The sequence below is a fragment of the Spermophilus citellus genome, assembly GCF_964194105.1.
Source record: "Spermophilus citellus genome assembly, chromosome: 6".
Classification (NCBI taxonomy): Eukaryota; Metazoa; Chordata; class Mammalia; order Rodentia; family Sciuridae; genus Spermophilus; species Spermophilus citellus.
Window position 1 is genome coordinate 81,334,032 of NC_138187.1, and position 22,440 is coordinate 81,356,471.

At 38.0% G+C, this 22,440-nt stretch overlaps 1 protein-coding gene across 3 annotated transcripts in view; it reads right to left on the reverse strand.

Annotated features, from left to right (window-relative positions):
- Positions 1 to 3,326: 3,326 nt before the first annotated feature.
- Positions 3,327 to 22,440, reverse strand: part of PRTFDC1 (phosphoribosyl transferase domain containing 1) — an 83,639-nt gene continuing 64,525 nt past the window's right edge. For 2 of the 3 annotated variants that reach the window (XM_081299345.1, XM_081299344.1), the window contains 6 exons: positions 21,025 to 21,090; positions 10,903 to 10,920; positions 9,451 to 9,533; positions 8,909 to 8,955; positions 6,027 to 6,103; positions 3,327 to 4,397 (listed from right to left, as the gene is read on the reverse strand). In XM_081299345.1, the coding sequence (XP_081155471.1) occupies positions 4,350 to 4,397; positions 6,027 to 6,103; positions 8,909 to 8,955; positions 9,451 to 9,533; positions 10,903 to 10,920; positions 21,025 to 21,090 (339 nt within the window). In that variant the 3' untranslated portion in view covers positions 3,327 to 4,349. The remainder of the gene's footprint in view (positions 4,398 to 6,026; positions 6,104 to 8,908; positions 8,956 to 9,450; positions 9,534 to 10,902; positions 10,921 to 21,024; positions 21,091 to 22,440) is intronic. The other variant, XM_081299346.1, reaches the window with a different exon arrangement.

The window sequence follows — 22,440 nt, forward strand, 5'->3', positions numbered from 1 at the left end:
TGTTGCTGAGGCTGGCTTTGAACTTGTGATCCTCTTGCTTTAGTGTCTGACCAGAGAATTGAGAAAAATATCCTTTTTATAGTGAAGTAAATCCAAGTTTGGCTTCCCCTTTCCAGGGGAGATCAGAAACCTTGGAAATGATTCTCAAGAATGGAGGTGCAAGGACTGGGGTTGTAGCTCAGTGACAGAGCGCTTGCCTAACACGGGTGAGGCACCAGGTTCAATCCTCAGCACCACGTAAAAATAAACAAACAAAATAAAGATATTGAGTCCAACTACAACTAAAAAATAAATATTAAAAAAAAAGAATGGAGGTGCGGCCCTTTTCCTCCTAGCATTTCAACTGAACCCCAATATGCCTAAATCTCTACCTCAGCCTTAGAGCTCGTGTTAAGTTCCTTTTTTTTTTCTTTTTTTTTAGGGCCCAAATTTTACTTTCTTCTTTGCAGTTTTCTTTTCTCTGTTATCCTCTGCATTTTAAATTTTAGGTATTCCTGGAAATAGTGCTGGTATTCTAGAAAGTCAAATTAGGTCAACAGAACAAAATAACTTTATTAGCTCCATTTGATTCAATCAACAAACATTTAGAGATACCATTTATCAGGTTGATGAAAGTCTTTTCCTGATTTACAGAAAGATTTAATCAGATATTGATGTTAGATTTTGGCAAAGTTATTTTTTCTATCTGTTTAAATGATCATAAGGTTTTCCTTTTTCAGCTTATTAATGATGGATTATATTGGTTTTTGAATGTTAATCTCATAATCTTAGGATAAATACCACTTGGTCATGATGCTATTCTTTTTATACATTATTGATTTAACTTATTGATGCTTTGTTGAGAAATTTTTGCATCTATGTTCATGAGGAATTTTCATCTATAATTTTCTTTTCTTATATTTTGTCTGCTTTTTACTTTGTTGATAATATTGGCCTCATAGAATGAAGAATATTCCTTCCTTGATAATTTTTCCAGAAGAGTTTGTGTATAATTGATATTATTTTCTCTTTAAATGCTTGGTAGAATTTATCAGAAAAATTTTCTAGACATAAAGGTTTTCTCTGAGAATTAAGTTAAAATTTCTTTATTTCTTTACTGAGCTGTTTGGAGTTTTATGTTTCTTTTTGATTGTGCTTTGGGAGTTTAAGCCTTTCAAGATAAGTCTATTTCATCCAAGTTATCAATTTTATAGGCATAAAAATTGTTAATCATATTCTTATTATCCATTTAGTATCTGTATAACCTATAGTAATGCCACCTCTCTCATTCCTAATTTTAGTAATTCGTGTCTTGTAAAAAGACAAAAATCACAACCAATTTTAGTTTAAAGATCTTAATTGGCTTTGTGATTCTAAAATCAGGCAATATTTCATTCCATAAAACTGAATAAATATCCTATGAGGCAAGCAGAGGAAATTGGTTTTATGGACAGAAAAAGGCTAAAGAAAGCAGAAACAAAAAAAAAATAAAGGGCTAATTGGTTATTTCAAAGCTAAATTCTTTATAAGATAGGAACAGGGAGACAGAACAATAGAAAAATAACTGATTCAGTATCATCAACTTGTTATTTATTTTGGGGGGGTTAAGGACTGAAACTAAGGAACTTCACTGTTCTGCATATTGAAACTGGACTGTTTAGAAAATCTTTCTCTTTCCCCATTTCTCAAAAGATCATATTGGTTTTGGTTTTGATGACATGGAACTTAAGCATGAGTGACTCCATTTTGATTTTTTTGTCTGTTTTCTTGGGGCCTAGTGAAGGAGCTTAGTCCAAAACAATGGCCTCCTGTAATATTTATTTTTCTTTCTTTTTTGCCCTGACCATTGTGCCAAGATTTTGTCAGTTGTATTAATCTTCTCAGTGAGTCCATTTGTGCATTCATGGATTTCTTTATTTCTTGATGTTGCTTATTATTGATTTTCTTTCGGATATTTACTATTTCCTGTCTCTTATATCCTTTGTGATTTTGTTCCTTCTTCTAGTATTTGAGGTGAAAGCTGAAGTTACTGCTTTAAAAGCTTTCTTTTCTAATGTAGGTGTTTAGTGCTATTAAATTTCCCTATCTATTTCTTTAGCTGCATCTGACAAATTGTGATATGTTGTGCTTTCAGTTTCATTTAATTCAAAATAATTTATTCTTCTTTTGATTTCTTATTTGTCCCATAATTTTACTCTGTTACTTGGTTTCTAAATATTTTGCAACTTCCAGAGATAGATTTTTGTTATTGATTTGTAATTTTATTCCCTTGTGTTCAGAGAATGCATTTGGAACACTAAATTAATAAGTGGATTTATAGTATTCATATACATTGAATTCAATGTGTGTGTTTGTGTGTGAATATATATATTTTTTAATTTTCTGTCTTTTTTTTTTTTTGGTACTGCAGATTGAACCTAGGGGTACTCTATCACTAAGCTACATCCCCATCCCTTTTTATTTTTGAGAAAGGGACTACCTAAATTTTGCCAAGGCTGGCCTTGAACCTGTGATCCCTCCTGTCTCAGCCTTCTCAAGTCATTGGAATTACAGGTGTGTGCCATCGTATCTGGTAAAATTCAAGATTTTTAAGAAAATATTTTTGTACTCTATAATGTATAGATGATTTGTATTTAAGATCATATGTGTGCCTGGATTTTTCTAGGTCTTCCAATAAAATGTGGCATGATAGAAAATTATGTTTAGAATATTAATCCTGATATTTCAAGAAATTGGCCAGCTATACACAATTATTAATCTGTAACTTGGGTACCAATTCTTCTATGGAGCAAAGCTAGAGGAATTCCCTTTACTGATTCCTTCTCTTGAGATATCTGGGTGTGGTTTCTTTTCTTCTTGGACTTAAACGAAGATATGCAGAAAAATCCTTTACAACTAAAATTCCTTGTTCTTACAAATGAGCCCAGGGCAAGGAAAGACCCATCAAATCTAGCCTGGCTCAATCATTTGCTTATATTAGTAGTGCATACATTGGATTTAAACCTGGTGAACAAAAAATAGCCACAGGATAGTATCTGCAGTGGTGTATTGAAGCTACTGGCTCATATACATTTTAATAGCTAAAAGTACATAGAAAATATGAAGGTGGAAGGAAAAAGTTAGCATTATGAAACATAACAAGTTTTCTTATTTGTTTTATCAGTTTAAAGGAAGCTGGAACCTAATAACAATACATCACATTTGGTTCAGAACCAAACAAAGGGTGCTTATTTATTTTTTTGCATTTACTTCTTTTAGGAAGTGAGGAAAAATAGCTCTATTGGCATTCAAATTTATTTTCAATTAAAAAATTCCCATAAATTAGAAAATGTCTCAGACAACAGTGATAATAATAATAATAATAAAGTGTTTATTTGGTTAAAAAAAATCTTTTGTAGGTAAGCTTGTCTCCAGTAACACATCGGATTGTGCCATTGGTCTTATAAGGACACTTAAGGAAATAATTCAATCTCAGCGTTCATGTTTCAGACAGTACTTAATAGTGTCTTGCCCTTTGATGCAAATAAGAGGAAAAATTTATACTTGCTTAGTTTCATGCATTTAAAACACTCCCTACTGAATTCCGCCATTTGCTCAGGTCCCACGTGAATGAAAGGGTACAGGGTAGGAACCAGGACCTTTCTGCCATTGTGTCTTTTCTAATTAAAATTCAGAGTATTAAACACAGTTGAGTACATCCATGCATACACGACACACTGTCATCACATACCGGAAGCTCCGATCAAGAGCACTAAGCAAAGGCTCATTTCATAACATCATTAAGATTCATCCTACCCTGCCTTTCTGAAAGGCCTTGTCACAGCAGATAATGATGTCCTGTCAGAGAGGCGCAAACAGGAATTTATACTAAGTTATTCTTTCCCTCCCTTTTTTAGCATGGGAATCTAGCTGCATTCCTAGTATATCAGCTCTTCAGGACTTACTTTAAAAGGTTTCCCAGTTCTTAATAGTATAAAATATTACAAAATTAAGGTGTTAAAAAAAAGTTAGGTGAAAAATATTTGAGTAACTAAGTGGGGGTATTCCTTGGAATGGTAGTCAAGCATAATGATTATCAAAACAAAAGAAGGTGTAACTCAGGAGTGTGAAGGTGGAGAGAACTTATGAGTCATAAGGTGGAGTGTTGAATTTGGAACAAGTCAAATAAAAGCACTGCTTTCTTTTCCTTAAGAACCTTTAGTACTCTTTATATCTCAGAAAAGAAAGCTTTCACTTAAAACGTTTTTTTTCTTTTACATCCTGTTGCGTGAAGTCGCCGGGGGAGACAGATTTTATGGGCTGGCTTCCTGAGTGTGGTATAGTAGTAAGAACCATGTTATCTGGGAAGTGGATGGTAAGAATTTGCTTCTTCAGACTCGATATTTTTCTTTACCGTGTTCATTGATCACGCAGATGTGCTGAAACAATAAGGGATTTACATATATCAGTTTCTTAACAAAATGCGAGGCACAGAAAATATAATGAAGCAATAATAGAATGCTACCTTGTATTGGTTTTTGCTCATTTAAAACACGTATGTGCGTATTTGGATGTGCAAAAAATCAAAAGATACCCATTCAAATGCTTGGTAAAAGGTTTTTTAAAAAAATTATTATTATTATTATTATTATTATTTGGTATTGGAGGTTGAACCTGAGATACTTTACCACTGAGCCACAACCCAGTTCATTTTATGTTTTATACAGAGACAGGTTCTTTTTTTTTTTGGTTGTAGATGGACACAATACCTTTATTTTACTTATTTAATTTTATGTGGCGCTGAGGATCAAACCCAGTGCCTCACATGTGCAAGGCAAGTGCTTTACTACTGAGCCTCAACTCCAGCCACCAGAGACAGGCTCTTGCTAAGTTGTGAAGCTGGTTTCAAACGTGATCCTCCTCCTGCCTCAGTCTCCTGAGTTGCTGGGATTACAGGTTTGTGCTGCTCTGTCCGACTTCTTTGTTGTTTTAGTTCGTAACCCTATTTTGAATTTGGTTTCCCAGGTCTCCAAAACCAGAAACACTTAGAGTCCAGTATATTTATCCCTGGTGGAAACAGAAATCTTCAACTAGTAAAATTATAGCTGCTTGGGTAAACAAAGAAATAACAGTGGAAATAAACCATGGATTTTTTTTTTTCTTTTTTGGTGCTGGGGATTGAACCCAGAGCCTTGTGCATGTGAGGCAAGCACTCTACCAACTGAGCTATATCCCCAGCCCCATATCATGCATTTCTAATCAACCATTTTTGGGTAGCAAGACATGTGTAAAGAATGTTTTCATTGCAAATAACAGAAATGGAGTAGGGCTAATGTAGGCAAAAAATGGGGGGACGGTTATTGGTAGGATGCCAATATAATCAAAGGAAGAGCTGAGCAATAAAACAAGGTGAAAGACAGGAACTAGGGTGTCGGAGACTGGCCCATGCTGCCTGTGGGTGCTCTCTGGGGCTGATATTATAGTGGCTTATGTCCAAAGACCCTAGGTCTCTGTGGCTTTTGATTTAAGTTTCTAATTTCCAGGAGTGAGATGCTGATTGCTCCACTTTGGGTAAAAAGTCTACTTCAACATTATTCAGGATTGATCAGGGTCACACAGTTCAGCCCACACTGAGGGTTGGTGTCTGTGTGTTGAATCCTGAAAGGGGGAATAGTAACAAGCTGGATGCCACTGTAAATGGAACCTGTTAGACTTCAAGTACTGACATGAACCACTTTAGAGAATATTAGCTATTATTATGATTGATTGGACATGGTCAATAACTATAGAGAAAAATCAATGTGGAGCCATAATTGTGCTTTTTGCTTCCTATTTCTTTAGTAGAAAATAGAGATAATCTTCATTTGCTTCCATCATCCTAATCCCAATCTTGCAGGGTGGTGGTAGGAATTAAATGGGAGTACAGATGAAAATTGCCCAATATATCCAGATACAGAAGAAACCCACTGAATAATGGTTATTAGTATTACTATTTAAAAGATTTGTTAAATTGATGTTACTGTTAAATTCTTATGAAAAGGGGATTAGGGTTAGCATGCAAGACTTACATTCAGATCTCTGAAGTACTCATTGTAATCTAAGGCATATCCCACCACAAATAAGTTTGGAATCTCAAATCCAGCATCTTAGCAGAAAGAAAGAGAGAGAAAAAGAGAAAAAAAAAAGCATAATTGAGAGTACGTTAAGTCTAATGTCACCATATGCTGTTTTTGGCACTTAAACAGTGAAGACTTTGCATTTGGATGGAAATAAGAAAGACTCATGGTGAGCAATGCACACAAGCCCAATAGGGACCTTGACCGGAATGACTACTTGCAGAAACAAGGCAAATAAGCAAACATACACGACTGGACTCCCAGTGCACAGAGTTGAGGAAGGGCTCAAGAGGCTCAGAAGATAAGGAGTGTGTGTGAGTTAGTCATGAGGCCCTATTGTTCCCGTGCAGGCAGTATGAAATGATATAATGTCAAAGGAAATTCTCTGAGAAGCATTAAGGGCAGTTCAAACAGAAAGTATCATAGCACTGCAAACATGAACAGGTGTGCAGATCACAGCCACTGAGAAGCAATACTCCTTCAGAATCAGTGTCCTGGGCTGGGGAGTAAAACCTGGGGACAAGATGAAAAGAAATGGGATCGTTCAGCTTGCGGAAGAGAATGCTCAGGTTTACTTTAATGCTGGTCTTTGAGTCCACAATGCAGAGATTACTAATTAGCTCTTTATCTCTAATGAGGGTGGAATAAGAGGAAATGGATTTAAATGCAGCACAAGGTATGTAGGGTGAGTAAAAGAAGACTTTACTGAAAGTCATATTTTTTTAATTGAAGGGGTCCCTTAAGAAACAGACAAGAGCTCTCCTTCTTCAGAGTTCCACTCCTGAGACAGAATAAATGTGCCTAGGTCTAATGATTTTTCACACTTTTTCAGTGTTTTAAAATCTTATAAGTTTGATTATTACAGTGTAACGGAGGAGAGATGTGCTTGCTTACTTTTACAAAACTGTCCTTTGATAGTGCTGATGGGCTTACAGCACAGTTATCTTCCTGCTGGTTATGCCCTACCATTTCCATCTCTGTGACCAAAGACATTCTCATGTGGAGATCCCAACTGGCTCCTACTTACAGAATGTGTCAGAAGTGGGTTTTCTAGGGGACTGAATTGTGAGACCACTGGTCAGGGACCCTGTCTGATTCCTCCAAACTGCAGAGTTTCTTAAGAAGAATAAAGAGGAGAAAAATAAAGAGCAGAAGAAAAGATGTCAGAGGTTACATTGCGCATGTAAGAAAGAGTCCACGAGAAAGGAACAAAAAGTGCAAAGCCTCAGCAATCCAGAGAGAAAGAAGAAACAGAGATTCTGAGCTGACTGAAAAAATGTGAGTAGATCCCAGGAAACCCTGTGGGTAACAATAACAATGACTTCACAGGGAGCAATGCAGCTCCTACAATAGGCGTGGCCGCTCAGACTGGGAAAATCAGAGCACAAAGCCAGTTTAGATGGCTGAACCCTAACATGTCATGGAACAAAAGGAAGAGGATGGATAGTAGGACAGTCAGGAATCAAAGTGCCCCATCACTCAGTGGCAAAGGAGTGCAGCTCTTACACTTAAATCTTCAATTGCCATTACTGAAAACAGATTGCCTGGGTTCAATCTTGGCCCTACAGTGTGGCTATGGCCTTGTCAAGCTATTTAACATCACTGTGTTCCATTTCTTCACCTGTTAAATGGGTATAACAATAGCAGCTGCCTTTAGAGGGCTGTTGTAAGAATGACACAAATTATCTGTGTAGCTCCCCGAACAGTATCTGGCACACTACCACCTTTTTCCAGTGTTAGGTGTCATTACTTTATTTATGTTGTTGTTATAAGTGACACACACAATAAATTTGGAATTAATTGGATATGTCTGAAATGAATGTTTTTCAACTTCATTTCAAATCTTACCTAAATATTATATGAAAAATTTCTGTTTGGAAACTTAGGGCATAAAGATTTAGATTTCTGAAGCCAGGAACCAATAGGCACATGTGACTAAATCTGTCTGTGCAGAACTGACAAGGTCTAGAGTCAGTACATCTAGCAGAGGAATGAGACTTGTTTTTAGAAGAAAGAGTCACTGTTACATGACCCATCCATACGGTGCCTGTCTCTAATGTTTGTTCAGCTTGCTGATGAGAATTGTAGCCAAATTATCCAGGGACTTCAGAACAAATATAAGTTATAAAAATCAAGCTGAATTCTTCCTTATGCAAGTGAAAAAAAAAAGTCTCCTTTAGTGTTAGAATAATAAATAATCTAGCTGCTTGTTTATGGTTTCTGGCATCAAAACTAGTCCTAACATGTGGGGAGGGGGAAGTGGCCTAGATGAGGAAAGCCCTCTAGCATACATGTCTGAAAGTGTGAAGATGTTACTAAGAGCTTTCTGCTCTGCTTTTTCTCTTTGGTGGTGGGGAGAGGTCTTACATTCCCCCTTCTGTGAGCTAAAATTCAGACTGGCTGAAGGTCACCATTGTGCATTGTCTGTTAATAGTTTCTGAAGGTGGTAGAAGGATCCTTCTAAATTCTTTCAGTGCCTCTGTGACTGATAGGTATAGCAGCCAGTGTCTGAAACAGTCCAGCCCCATAACTGTTCCTCTCCCCTGAAACTGATCAGCTGAGTTCTTTGAAGTTAAGGCGCTGCATAAAACCAAAACAACAATATCCAAATGCACTGAAGTTCCTGTGAAAGATGCAAATAAAATTTAAGACCTTCCCTTTGAAAGGGTCCTAACCTCTGCAAGATAGAGAAGACAAGAAATTTGTGGGATTATCAGTCCTACAATACCTTCCACTTTAGATTGCCAGAAAATGGGAAATCAATAACTCTTAAGCACAAAACAAAACAAAAAATACCAAAAAAAAAAAAAAAACCCAAACCGAAAAACACTTACAGTCAGGTCTAAAGCCATCGCTTCTAGGTGTTCTCTTTACCAACAAACTGTCATTAAAACAAAAACAACAACAAAAAAATTGCTTCAGTGATTTCAACAGTGAATTGCAGATAGAATTAAATTGCAGATAGAATTAAACATCGTTGAAGTACGTATTTTTTCCCTTGAGCCTGTGAAGCATCATTACAACCCTTTTTTTATTCCTGCCCTTGCTGCTGTGGCACTACATCAATGGTACAGGATAAAAGGAAGAGAGCCCAGCAATTGCACAGGGGCTCATCCAGCTGCTCCTGGAAACGGCTTATGGATGCATAGTCAAGAGGGGCTCAGAAACACAGCAAAGCACATCATTTCCCCTTTCCTCTCTCAGGGTAGCAATCAAATGGGCTATTTTTTCAGTATGATCAAATCATTATGCTCTGGGATGAAGGGCCAGTGATTAAGACTAGAAACACTTTTGGGGAATAGCCATCCTGTATTAGGATCCCTCCTGGGCTTGTTTGGAAGAACAGAAATCAGCATGCTGTGAATGTCTTACTCACCTGGCTACCTTAATCATGTTGGGCTTGTATTTCTTTATGCTGGTGAGCAGGGCTTTCATGGTCCTCCCAGTTCCAACGACATCCTTAGCAAAAGGACAGACAAGTTCAGTAAAGTGCATTTGAGCAGCATAATAGCTTTCTCACCCGGAGAGATTTTCCTTGTTAACAGTGCATCATAAGGACAAATACTATCTGACTGGAATCAAGGAAGTAGAGTTAGTTCTGTTTTCTTAGTTACTTGTTTCTAGAAGCTGAATTTCGGGGCGCATACTGGTGAATACTTCCTTGCATCTTTGAACTGTGTTGAAGGGCTAAATTTGGCCTTTTGAGACCATGTGCAGCTTCTCCTCATTGAGTACACTGGGACTCATGCATGCACAATTCAAGGACTAAATTTGGCCCTGAGGTTATGTAACACAATACATGACACATGAATTTTCATGGACATGGGATGTACATCTGAATACACTGAATGGATAAGCCACCCCCTCCTTGTCTTCCCGACTCACTAGGGGATTCTCTGGCTGGGAAGTGAGATGTGTCTGGGTAGCAGCTGGTGACAGCCTGTGAGTTCTGAGGGTCCGAGGCTGCAGTGAGCCCAGGCTCATCTCTGCTGATGAGCTGCTGCTGCACAATTAGAGTAGAATGGGCTGCAGCAATTTATTGTCCTTGGGACAGAAATCAGCTGTCAGGAGCTGATTATCTATACAACAGGTCTGAATTTAGCCAGGGGTGGGCAATGCGTTTGGCTGGAGGGTCCACTCCATGGGTTGTGTGGAGCCAGAACTGCGGATCCAGAAGGCACATGCAGGCAATTGTGGAACAAAAGCCCAAGAACAGCTCCCCTGAATTTTTGCCAACTGATAAGGCAGGCATGCTCCTGAAGGAAACATGGACATTTGCTGTATTAGTCCACTGCTACCAGAGACTCGCTTTTTTCCCCCCTTTTATTTTTAACAGAAAAAGATAAATTTAAAAGGTCATAGTTTTCCCTTCGATTACCATTTTTAATTGGTTTTATTTATGATTTTGAGGCTCCAAGTACTTGAAAATTGATGTGAATCATTAGAGGACATAAGCCAGAATCCTGAATTAAGGGTAAAGAGAGTTCTAACCCTAATTTTACTGTTAGATAAATTTGATTCTGGGGGCTAATTTACTCTTCTCTACAACTGTCTGATTCACAAATAGGTATAAGAACCAATTTAGTCATGCATGAAATTGGATATAAAACAGGATAAAGTACCACACAACTATTATTGCAGAGCTTTGATTCTAGAAATTATTTGAAGCTAGTGATTACAGTTGGCTCCGATTTGATAAGTTTGGAGAACCATGCACACAGTGAGGACTCCATAAATCCTTGGCCAATTTGATAACAAGTCGTACATTTTAAAACTCACCCTTAGATCCATGCAACTCCCAAACACGGAAAAGGAAAAGGCAGCTTACCTCAACAATGAGGACATTCTGAAATAAACAAAATCCATATTTTAGAATATGATGACAATCTGGCTCATGAGATAAACACAAGCTTGGTTTAGCGAGAATCTCAGCTTGCTTAGCTGGTTCTCCCCCATCTATCGAATCCAAATGATTGGAGGTAAGGTAGGTATGAATCCAAATGATTGGAGGTAAGGTAGGTATGAATCCAAATGATTGGAGGAAAGGTAGGTATTTCAGAACAGTCCCTCTTGAATTACTTGGGGTTTCAATTTTTGTATGTATACTCAGATTAGGAGCAGGATCATCTTAGACCCTAATGTCTGTCTGAAGAGCCATCTAAAAAGTGATCCCACTTCAATAACTCTGCTACATGTCTCCACTCAGCATTTCTTTGGTATGCAAAGCTAAAGGTTCTCTGGAAAATAAGTCAACATAAACTGAATCACTGATGGAAACAGTGGCTGGTAGATGGATCCCATATTAGCTGTGACAATCCTGTTTTAGTGATGCCACCCAAATACCAGGGACTTAGTATTTACCCTGGGATTTTCAACCCTGATGAAAGGGGTGGCTAGAGGAAGCTGTTAGGGGTCTGGTACAGATTCTTAGTGAGATGATTAGAGCCTTTGCTACACGCTTGCAAGGAAAGTCCTCTACTTCTCCCCCAGAGAATACTGATTATGTTTCTTTTTAATTTCTTGTTTGATGTCTGTCTTCCCCACTAGACTCTAAACTCCACATGGTAGGGATCATGTTTGTCTTGGGTATGATTGTATTACCAGACTTTGCCATAATGCCCCCATACAGATATTCAATCATCATTTCATTGTTGAATGAAATAATAATAACTGATTACAGCTTATTAATGAGTTAAAAATCAACCAATTAATTGAATTAGTAGTAACATATCAATGTCTTCCCAACAAATTAAAATATGACTTTAATATGCCATTCCAATTAACTGTGTTGAGAATATTCTCTCAAAGTAACAGGATTTTTTTTTCTTTCTTTAGGTTACCTTTCATTTATCTGATTTATGTAGTATTTTAGAAACTGGATCAAATTTTACACAGTAGATACCTTTGTTCTTTCTACTGCAAAAGATTTAATTAATAAAAATGTTAACCACCCACCCAACAACTCTGCTAAATCTGTACCACGTGTCAAACATATTCTTCCATAGAAATATCCTTCTGAAAGTGTTTTTCTGTCAATCATGATATTTGCATTAATTAAATCCATTAACATTTAAATTATCATTAAGATGCAAGATTATATTGTCTACTTTGAAGTGGTTCAAGCCATCATATTCCCTACTCCAAGAGTCATATGGATAGAGGAGTCCCTTGGCATTTTGAACATGATTTGCTATGAACTTAACCATTACGCCACAGTAGTTAGTTGGAATGAGTATTTTTCATCTGAGGCTTATTAACCAACTCTACTGACCAACCAGGAAGAATATGTGGCTAATTTCCTGGTTCACAATCTTTTTATTTTGATTTTATGAAGAAAAATCTTTCTAAAATATGTTAGCGTGCATTCTTGTCTAATTAAGTAGAATGTATTGAAAATAATTGGATCTGATTTTTTTTCCTTACAGTGCAGAATATTGCAAAACAGAAGAGTCATCTTTGAAAAGATTAGCCACAATTTTTAGGAAATAGCAGTGGTTGGAAGTGGGACTTGGATGTGTACCAATCCTGTGATATTTTGACAAAATTACTCAAACACATTTTGAGATTAAAAGGTTTTGCAGGGTGTGGTGGAGCATGCCTCTCAGCTACTCGGAAGGCTGATGCAGGAATTTGCCCAGTACAAGTCCAGCCTGAGCAACTTAGTGAGACATGGTCTTAAAATAAAATTTAAAAAAGGTCTGGGGATGTAGCTTAGAGACAGAGCTCTGGCCTAGCACAGGCAAGGCCTTGCCCCCTGGGTTCTGAGGGTGAGGGATTGAAAGGTTTTAAAGAAAAACACCCCCTCCCATATCACCTCTCCTCACACCCAATTTTATTTCCAATAGGCAGTCACTTTTAGCTCTTTTAGCTGTTTTTCTGGTTGCTACTTTAGCATTTCTAACACACACACCCCACACATTATAAATATATAAGTATATATTATAAGAAATATATATATTTTCAGTATTGTGGATTGAACCCAGGGCCTCAAGCATTCTAGGCAAGCAAGCTTTCTACCACTCCGAGCTATGCCCTCAGCCCAATATATTTAAAAATATGTTTTGTTTGGGCACAGTAGCACATGCCTGTAATCCCAGCTACTTGGGAGGCTGAGACAGGGAGATTACAAGTTTGAGGCTAGCCTCAGCAACTTGGCAAAACTCTGTCTCAAAATAAAAAATAAACAAGGCTGGGGATGTAGCTCAGTGATAGGAGTGCCCCAGCTTCAATCCCTAGTACTCCTCCCACAAAAGTTTTTTTTTGTGTGTGTATGTGTGTGTATAAATGTATAATTTTTAAAATTCTTAGGTTGCTGTTCTTAAAAAAGGGTTTAAGTATAAATAAATATTCATTTTTAAATTATATAAAATGATATAATATATAAAATATATGTATACTTATAAAAACAATTTATACATTCTAGAATACGTAAATAAAATTGCATAAATTTTGAAAACAGAAAATATAAAGGTTTTCTAATTTTTATGTATGTATTGTTGGAACTAGAACTCAGGGTCTCATGCATGCTAGACAAGCACTGTACCATTGAGCTATTCCCCAGCTCTAAGATTTTCTAAATTTTTGATGTATATTTAACTGTTTAATGAATGACAAAATGTTTAGGTATTTTAAAATGTTTAGGTATTATCTTAAAATTAATTAAAGTTATGACTTTTCTATTATGTGTATCTATAGCTACAGTATTATCAATCTAACCAAAATAATTCTTTGATATCATATAAAGCCAACTACATATTCAAACTTCTCTAGTTGTCCTTAAAATGGCCTTTGTGACTAATTTGTTCAGTCTAAGACCATGCATCAAATCTTGCTATGGTTTCAATGTGTCCCCTCAGTGCTTGTGCAGGAAACTTAATCTCTAATGCAAGGATCTTGGAAGTTAGGGCCTAATAAAAGGTGATTAGGTCATGAATGCTCTGCCTTCAAGAATGGATTTTTGTCATTTTTGCAGGAAGGGGTTAAGTGTTCTGAGACTGGGTTATTATGAAAGCAAGTTTTCAAAATTTATGCATTTTATTTATGGTATCTAGAAATTTAAAATTGTTTTTTATAATTATACATATATTTTATATATTATATCACCTTCTAAAGTCTCTTTTTCTTTTCCACTCTTGCCCTTCTGCTTTCTACCATGGGATGATGTCACATGAAGGTCCAAGAGCAGAGAAGATGTAACTATTCTAACTTACAAAAAATTTTCACCAGTGTCTAAAGGAACTAATGTCTTTACATTTTAATGTACCAAGAAGAGATCCAAGAGCCTAGGGACCAATACATGGAGACTGGCATATGGTAGTTGCTCAAAAACTGTCTGTGAAATCAATTAACAATTTTGTCCACATTTCTTTTACTTTGTCTAGTTCATTCTACTTTTGTCAGATTGCCTCCATATTTCCTTAATGATCTCAAATTCTGCCTTAATCAAGCTATAATTAATGTCTACAGCTTTTAATTTTGGACTAAGCAGTTTTCTAAAATACCCATTTTTTGAGTGGGCAACCTCGGGAATTTTTTTCTGAACACACTGTGCTTTAGAAACACTTCCAATCTGATAACTCTGATCACTGAATCTGAGATGTTTGCCAGTTACTGTCTTAGTCATCTCATCACACCTAGCTCATTTCCTCCCAGAAAGCCAGTAAAATCTTCAGCCTGGGGGCTGTAGGCAAAAATCCTGTGGGGACTCTCTAGAGTGTGTTCTTTCTTTGCTATTACATGAGTCTGATCAAGGCTAGTCACATTGAGTTCCCTAGAGAAGAAGAAAGCAAGAGGAGAGAATTAGAAAAATCTAAATGATTTTCTTAAACAGGTTATTCCTAATTTTAATCTTTTAAAACAAAATGATTAGCAAACCATACTGTCTAATCTACAGCAATGCAATTTTGCAGATGTGGTCATTCTATTCAGAAGGCCATGGAGTCTTGAAGGTGAGCTGTACAGGCGATGCTGAGCATGAGTACGAGAGTGACTATAAACCCCACGGAGATAGGAATGTAGTCCAGCATTTCATTTTATGTGATAATTCACAAAATCGCCAGAACCATCAGTCAGTGGGCATTTCCATTATTGTTCTCAGCCTAGTCAGATCCAATAAAAAGGAATGATTTAAACAGTTCAGGCAGCCAAGGGGGAGATTTTGGCAAGTTTCGATGCTTCATTCTGGCATTTGATGAGAAACTTCTTTGGGGGTGGTGTGTGTGTGTGTGTGTGTGGGGGGAGCATGTCTCCTGAAATCTTGCACTCAACCTGCACATCTATGTATCCTCGTTGCCAGACGGGGGTCTGTTTCCATGCGTTTGGTTTTATTCCACCCTTTCAGAGATTTCTCTTGAACATGAATAAAATCTTGCTTTAATGGATACACACATTTTATGAAGTGCCAGGATGAAATCAACTTTGAAAAAAAAATCAGCCAGAGAGCACAGTGGTGCACACAGCTCAAAATACACCAAGTGAAATGCTTTTAACATTGTGAGCTGAAGAGGCCATTTAACTGAATTGTTAAGGCTCCTTCTATTCAACAGGAATGACCTATTTAGAACCATGACTCAGCCAGCTTCTCTTGAAAGCAAAAGGAGAAAAGAAGAAAATAAGAGGGAGAGAGAGAGAGAAAAGTACTCGGGGGGCTGTCTAGAGACTCCTTTATCTAAATATTTTAACTCCTATATCTTTAGAGAGTTCCAGAAATGACATAGTAGAGTTATGGGGCTGGTGATTCAGCTAACTGCGAGCATGGCAAAATGATGCAGGTGAGTTGTTTCCCCACATTCTACAAAGTTCTTTCAGGAACAAATTTCATGTAAAAAAATCCTTTCTATCTCATTTTGTTTTCGGTGCTCTTCCTCCTCCTCTTTCACCCCAGTCCTCATCTAATGGACCTGCTCAGGCCACCAGCACCAGCACCACCAGGGGACAGCTTCCTCTCCCTTCTCGACCTTCATTCTTCCCTTCTGTCGCTGGCTTCTCAAACACAGCTCTAAGATGTCACCTCAGCTCAAGTGCTTTGTGACGTCTCTTTGCTTTTCTAAGCAAACTCAACTCAATGTATTCTACACACCAAGCCCAACATACATTTTCAATCATTTTCTTATCATTTCCTTGTTTCTAATTTCCTGCAGTCACGCCAGTCCCCTCCTATCTAGCTCTCCATCTTTCCCCATTCCACTCCACTTTTCCTCCCACTTCTGCGTTCTTTCCAGTCCTTCTGGTCCCAAGTAAAAAATACACTCTCCTCTAAGACTATTGAAATCCCAAGGAATTCTTCCTTCTCTGGATTTCTTTAAAAACAAGGAAAGAATATTGGAGCTTTTCTCTGGGTGCTGAAAATTAAATGAGAGAAGATGTGTAAAAGTTGCTGGCAGTGTAATAACAATCATAAATGTAACTTCAATGTAAGTTTGTTGACTAAAAAATCGTTTGAGGACCACATGAGAAGGGGGAGAGGAGGTGATGGCCTATAACAACCCTTCCATTCTGTGCAGATATTTATGGAAGTTTCAGACTTTCCTTTACAGCCATTAAAACAAAGACCTAATAACTGTTGAGCACCTTTTCCTTTAAATATTTTTTTTCTAGCAAGTACGGATTCTTCATGGTAGGAAGATTCTATTCTTCTACTCTAGAAGGCCTCCTCAAGTTCTTTTTAAAATTTTTCTCCAACTCTAAATGGACAACTTTTCAGGAGCTAACTGAATAATGATTGAACGGGCGGGTCACATGAATGCCTTTATCTGTTCAAGCAAAAGGCCTGACCTCTACCTTGGCTTAACTTTCACTACCCTCCAAACCATTCTCCAGGAAGCAGCCACAGAGATCTTTTTAAAATACAAACTGGATTCCATCACTTACCAAATGTAAACTTGCCAATTTGGCTAAAATTTATAATTTGCTCCTGCCACATTCTTTTTCCTGAAATTAATTGAAAACTTCTTTTTCAGTTTTTGTGTGAGAGGATCATTCATTCATTATTCACCAAATATTTATTCCAAACTGTTCTGGACTTGGCCCTGCGAGATGCTGAGATGCTGGAGAGAGGATGGTGACTACGATAGACCAAGTGCCTGCCCACTTCACGGTGACTTTCCAGTGGGGAGATAGGAAAATAAAAGCCCCAAGCAAATACTACAGATTGTGGACATATAAGGTAGAAAGTCATAAGTGGGTGGGAGGAGAGGATAATGAAGACAGATAATTTATAGGGAGGACATCAAACGTACATCAAAGAGAGTCGATAAGTCACATGACAAGCATCAGGAAAACTGAGAATTGGTATGTCAAACCTCTTTTAGCCATAGTTAATTATAAGCCCTTAATGGAATTACTGTTTCAAAACCATGTCACAACTGTTTCTGACCAGGTCATCGTGATCCTCACAAAGAAAATTTGCTAAGGGCTATACCAAGGGTAATAAGCCTTCATATGGTTAAGGCAAGAACAAAGGAACCCAAATCCTGTAGAAAGCCCAGATTCTGTGAGAGCTATACTATTCTCTATGAAGATGGTCCGCTCAGTGCCTCTACTGAACATCCTTATCCTCATTCTTACTAAAAAAAAACCTCTTTCCTATTTTACTCTGAGTGACTCAATTGAAGTCTTTCCTGTGGGATCACAAGAAAAGGTCACTGTGGATCCCTGTGGTCACTTTGGTTCCGGGGATCTCCCCTACAACAGAAATGGTTGTATGAAAACAGTGTCCACCTAGAGAGATTAACCAGGGCTGGGAAGAGTATAGAGGGGGAGATTCTGGACTTATTTTAAACAACAAATTAGGGAAGGCCTCCAGTATTGAAGGAGATATTTAGGCTGAGATCTGAAGGGCAGGAAGAAAACAGAGACCAGAGAGAAGAAGCCACAGATTGTCCAACGTCTTGGCAGGAAGGAGTTTAGTCAGTGCTGCGAGGAGGGGTTCAGTGATGCACAAAGATGTGCTGTGGAGAGTCAGGGCCAGATCACACAGGCTACGGTAAGGAATTTGGATCATATTTGCAGAAGCACTGGGAGTAGGGTTGCCGAGTAAAAACAGAGAATACCCAGCTACCTCTGAATTTTAGGTAAACAATAACAACAAAATTTTTTAGTATAAGTATGTACCAGATATTGCATGGGACATACTTAAGCTAAATATGCATGGGGTATCTTTTACTAAACCTTTGTTCATTATTTAAACTTCAGATTTAACTAGGCATCTTTTGTTTTGTTTTCACTGAGTCTGACAACCCTAATTAAGAGGCCATTGAATGGTTTTCAGTTGGCAAGTGATGGAATCAATTTGCATTTTGAAAAGATCCTTTTGGATGCTTCTGGGAGAATAGTCTGGGGGGTAGTGAAAGTTAAGTGAAGGTAGAAGTTCAGGGACCCTAGTTAGGCAGTAGAGCATCTGAGAAGGAGAGAGACGGCCTCACCCTGGAAGATCAGTGCCTCTCAAGCCTTGATGTAGACAGGAATCATCTGGGGATCTGGTTCAAATGAAAACTTTAATTCAGCAGATCTGGAGTGGGATCTGAGATTCTGCATTTCTAATAAGTTCTGACATGGCTCTAACCTGCTGGTTCTCAGACCAAAGGTCAGCAAACTATAGCCTGATTTGGCCTTGCTGCCTATTTGTGTAATTAAAGTTTTATTGGAACATAGACACAACCATTTGTTTCCATAGTGTCTAGATGGCCACTTTATACTATAACAGCAGAGCTGAGCAATTTTAAGAGAAAATGGTGAAAATATTTACTATCTTGTCCTTTACAGAAAAAAATTTGCTGATCCCTAACCTGAACTTTGAGTAGCATGGGTCAAGACTTGGGTGACAGCCAGGGAGATGAGTAGACAGATTTGATATATTTGAAAGCATATGGTGTGGCCTGCATGGCTCATCTAGCATTCCCCTCTGATGGGAGCTGGACACCGGGAACTGCACAGTCACTAAACTCCAGTTGCTGGGACAGTTGAGAACCTGGCTAATCAGTGTTGATTCATCTTAGAAATATTTACCTGGTGCATTCTAAGCCCAAGGAGTTCTATTTGGCACATATTTAAACATATATAGATGTGCACCTATCCATACACAGAGAGTGTAAAGGTAAAGCTAAATGGTACCCAGGAACCTGGAAGAAAGAATTTGTCATGTCAGCAGAAAATTAAAGTAGATTCCTGCTTGTATGTGCCTGGTTTTCCAACTCTTCTCCCTGAACATTCACAATCTCTGCTTTCCCACAGGGGTTTTTGCAGTATTCACAGGAGGAAATGACAAAGCACAGAGCTGTCACCCCTTCTGCTCACTCCATCCCTAGGAAGAAGCTACCCTTTTCTCCATCCATTCTCCAACCCCATTTCTTAAAGGGAATATCCAGTGCTCAGGAGGAAAATCACTTAAAAAAGGGAGGAGGGGGCACAATTCTGTGTGCAATATTTTTTTTTTTTTTTAGCATTTATTGGGGACAGACCTCATAGCAAAAGCACAAGGCAAGATATTTCCCTTGTGTAATAAACCTGTAAGGTAATATCACACAACAAAGTACTAATGTGACTTACCATTTAAAGACCACACTCCAAGATTGTATAAGGTTATGAATTTCTGGAAATTGTTCGGAGTATTTTAGCTTTCTAGGATATCATTTTATGCACTGATGTAGTAACATCAAATGATGGTCTGGCAATACATTAACATTATCAAGTTAACTCCAATTGCTAAGGAACAAAATTTACTATTAGATGACAGTTTAATTATTGGAACTGCCAATGTTGTCTCCTGAGTAAGGGGAAGCAGGCTGTTTTGCAGTCAGAGTCTTTGTGGTTCTGTAGCATTCCCATTATGATACATATTTTTATTAAATGTGGTTGCTACTCTTTGTTTCCCATCTGGAGATTGTGTAACAATAACAACCACAAGTATGAGAGATTAAGCTTGTGTAATAGACTGATCCCTTTGACTTAGAAAGCTAAATGTGTTCAGGGATAATGAATACAAGATAGGTCAGTACAGGTGAACAAAAACAAATTCTGCTTTGGTAGTGGCTTTCATTCACAGTAAATTTGCATTTCAAATCACATTTCACAAAGATCATCTGCTTTATGAAACAACTCTTCTTTCCAATTTAAGTATTTATGTCAGAATCCAAATAGTCTTTTCACTTCATAATTAGGTATTAGCAGCTTTGGAACTCCAAATTAAAATTGGAAATTTTTTCCCCCCATAATCTAATAGATTACTTCATATTATTAGGAGGAAAAAAAGGCAAAGACCTAAAATTTGTGTTCTCAAGTTCTTTTTGCTTTCCTCCCTCAATTTTGCACATTTCTTTTTTTTTTTTTTTTTTTTTTTAAAGAGAGAGTGAGGGAGAGAGAGAGAGAGAGAGAGAGAGAGAGAGAGAGAGAGAGAGAGAGAGAGAGAGAGAGAGAATTTTAATATTTATTTTTTAGTTCTCGGCGGACACAACATCTTTGTTGGTATGTGGTGCTGAGGATCGAACCCGGGCCGCACGCATGCCAAGCGAGCGCGCTACCGCTTGAGCCACATCCCCAGCCCCAATTTTGCACATTTCAACAAACTTGTTTAAATGTCTTACTATGTAGTGCCTAGGTGTTGAGGTGTAGAGTAGAGATAAAAATCAGACAAATGTTGAGAAACCTTCCTTTTCAGAAAGAAGGTGCCTGAAAGGACAGGCAAGAACAGAGAAGGAGGGCCAGGATTTTTTGTTGTCTGAAATAAGATTGGAATTGGAAGCTTGGAGAAGGATTAGGTCTGCCTTGTGTCCTGGAAACCTTCTAAAAAGCATGTTTTAGAAGGAAGAAGTCATTAAAAGGATTCACACATTTATTTGCATGAATTAGGAAACCCGGGAGAGTATCTGAAATGTATTGCAAGTGCTAACCTGAAATGAAGGTCACTGATATCCCCAGACATCAATGTGTACTAAGCAGAGTTACATTAACAAACCTTTCCAGCCAGCATTGAAAGATCCTCGCCTCCAATTATCTGCATCTCGCCCATGGATTGATCATTCTACAGAAAAAAAAAAAAAAGATGATGATAATATATTATTGCCAAAAAAAAAAAAAAAAAACCCTTTAAAGCATATTTCCCATGTACTCAGTGACTAGATTGCTTCTTACAAATACAGCACAAATAGCTAACACAGACTCATGGTTGCCTATGGTTACCAAGAGCCACTCTCCTGCACTGTGCTTGAGACAAAGCCTCTAATGACTGGCAGCCAGAGACTGAGCGTGGAGGGGGATGGAGAGCACAGAGGGGAAAAATAAACCTAATTTTGAAGTAAAACGTAATGAAAGGTGTTGGAACCTGTCCTGAGGCAGACAGAATTGGAGAAAACAGACTCTTGGACTTTACTGAGGTGGAAGGGGCTGGGGAAGCCCTCGGAGTGGTAAAGCATTGGTTAATAAGCCCTAGAAACCAATCAGATTCTGGTTCCCTGAGAGACTGAGGCCTCCTCTACTCCTTGCCCTTGGAGATCCAGCCCCTGATTTGATGTCAAGGGCAATTCTAATAGGCTGTGGAGCCGAGAAGTATTGCACTTAGACCTTCTGACATAAATGACTAAGCCTCAGGAAATTTCTGCAGTTCCGGGAACATAAAACCCAGAACCATACTTAGAAGACTTTTTAATTCAAATCCTCTTAGGATTTATGATTATTTGCTTTCACAATGTTTATGTATAGTACATTATCCTTCCCTAATAAACCCTCTTAAAACAAACAAAAATGGATTATTATATAGTGAGGATCACAATAGAACAGGGACAAAACAGGAAACAGAAGTGGTAACTTGTCTTCTTCCTCGTTATAGACACACGTGAGAGGAACTGAAGCAGATAGACTCAGGCAGTCTGCTTCATGACCAAGCAAGAATGTGGTGATGTTGCAATTCCTCCATCTCAACAATTGCCTCTGGGCAAAGACAATATAGGCACCATATGTGCATCGCGCTGATCCAGGAAACGTCTTTGTTTATTGGTGTAAACAGTTGTTCCTTTTGCCAGTTCAGTCCTATCTTCCCTAGTCCTGGTAAGGAGGCCTTCCCTCTTTCTGGAGGGGTCCATTCCACACGGTTCTGTTAGGGCCGCCTATGCAGGCCAACCAGCTATGCCCCAGGCTATACTCAAAAACTCTTCCTTTCCAGCCACTTCCCTTAGGAATTTTCCTGGATTGGTTCAAATTAGATTCTGTCCCTTGCAACTGAGAATCATAGAATCTAGAGGTACAGTTACTTTGTCAGGTTATTTGTCATCTGGGAAGAGAAGATGTAGCCAAATCACTAATATGACAGTTTTGGCAATGAAACAACTTTTATCTTTTTACCTTTCTGATCAAAACGGGGGGGGGGGGGGGGAAG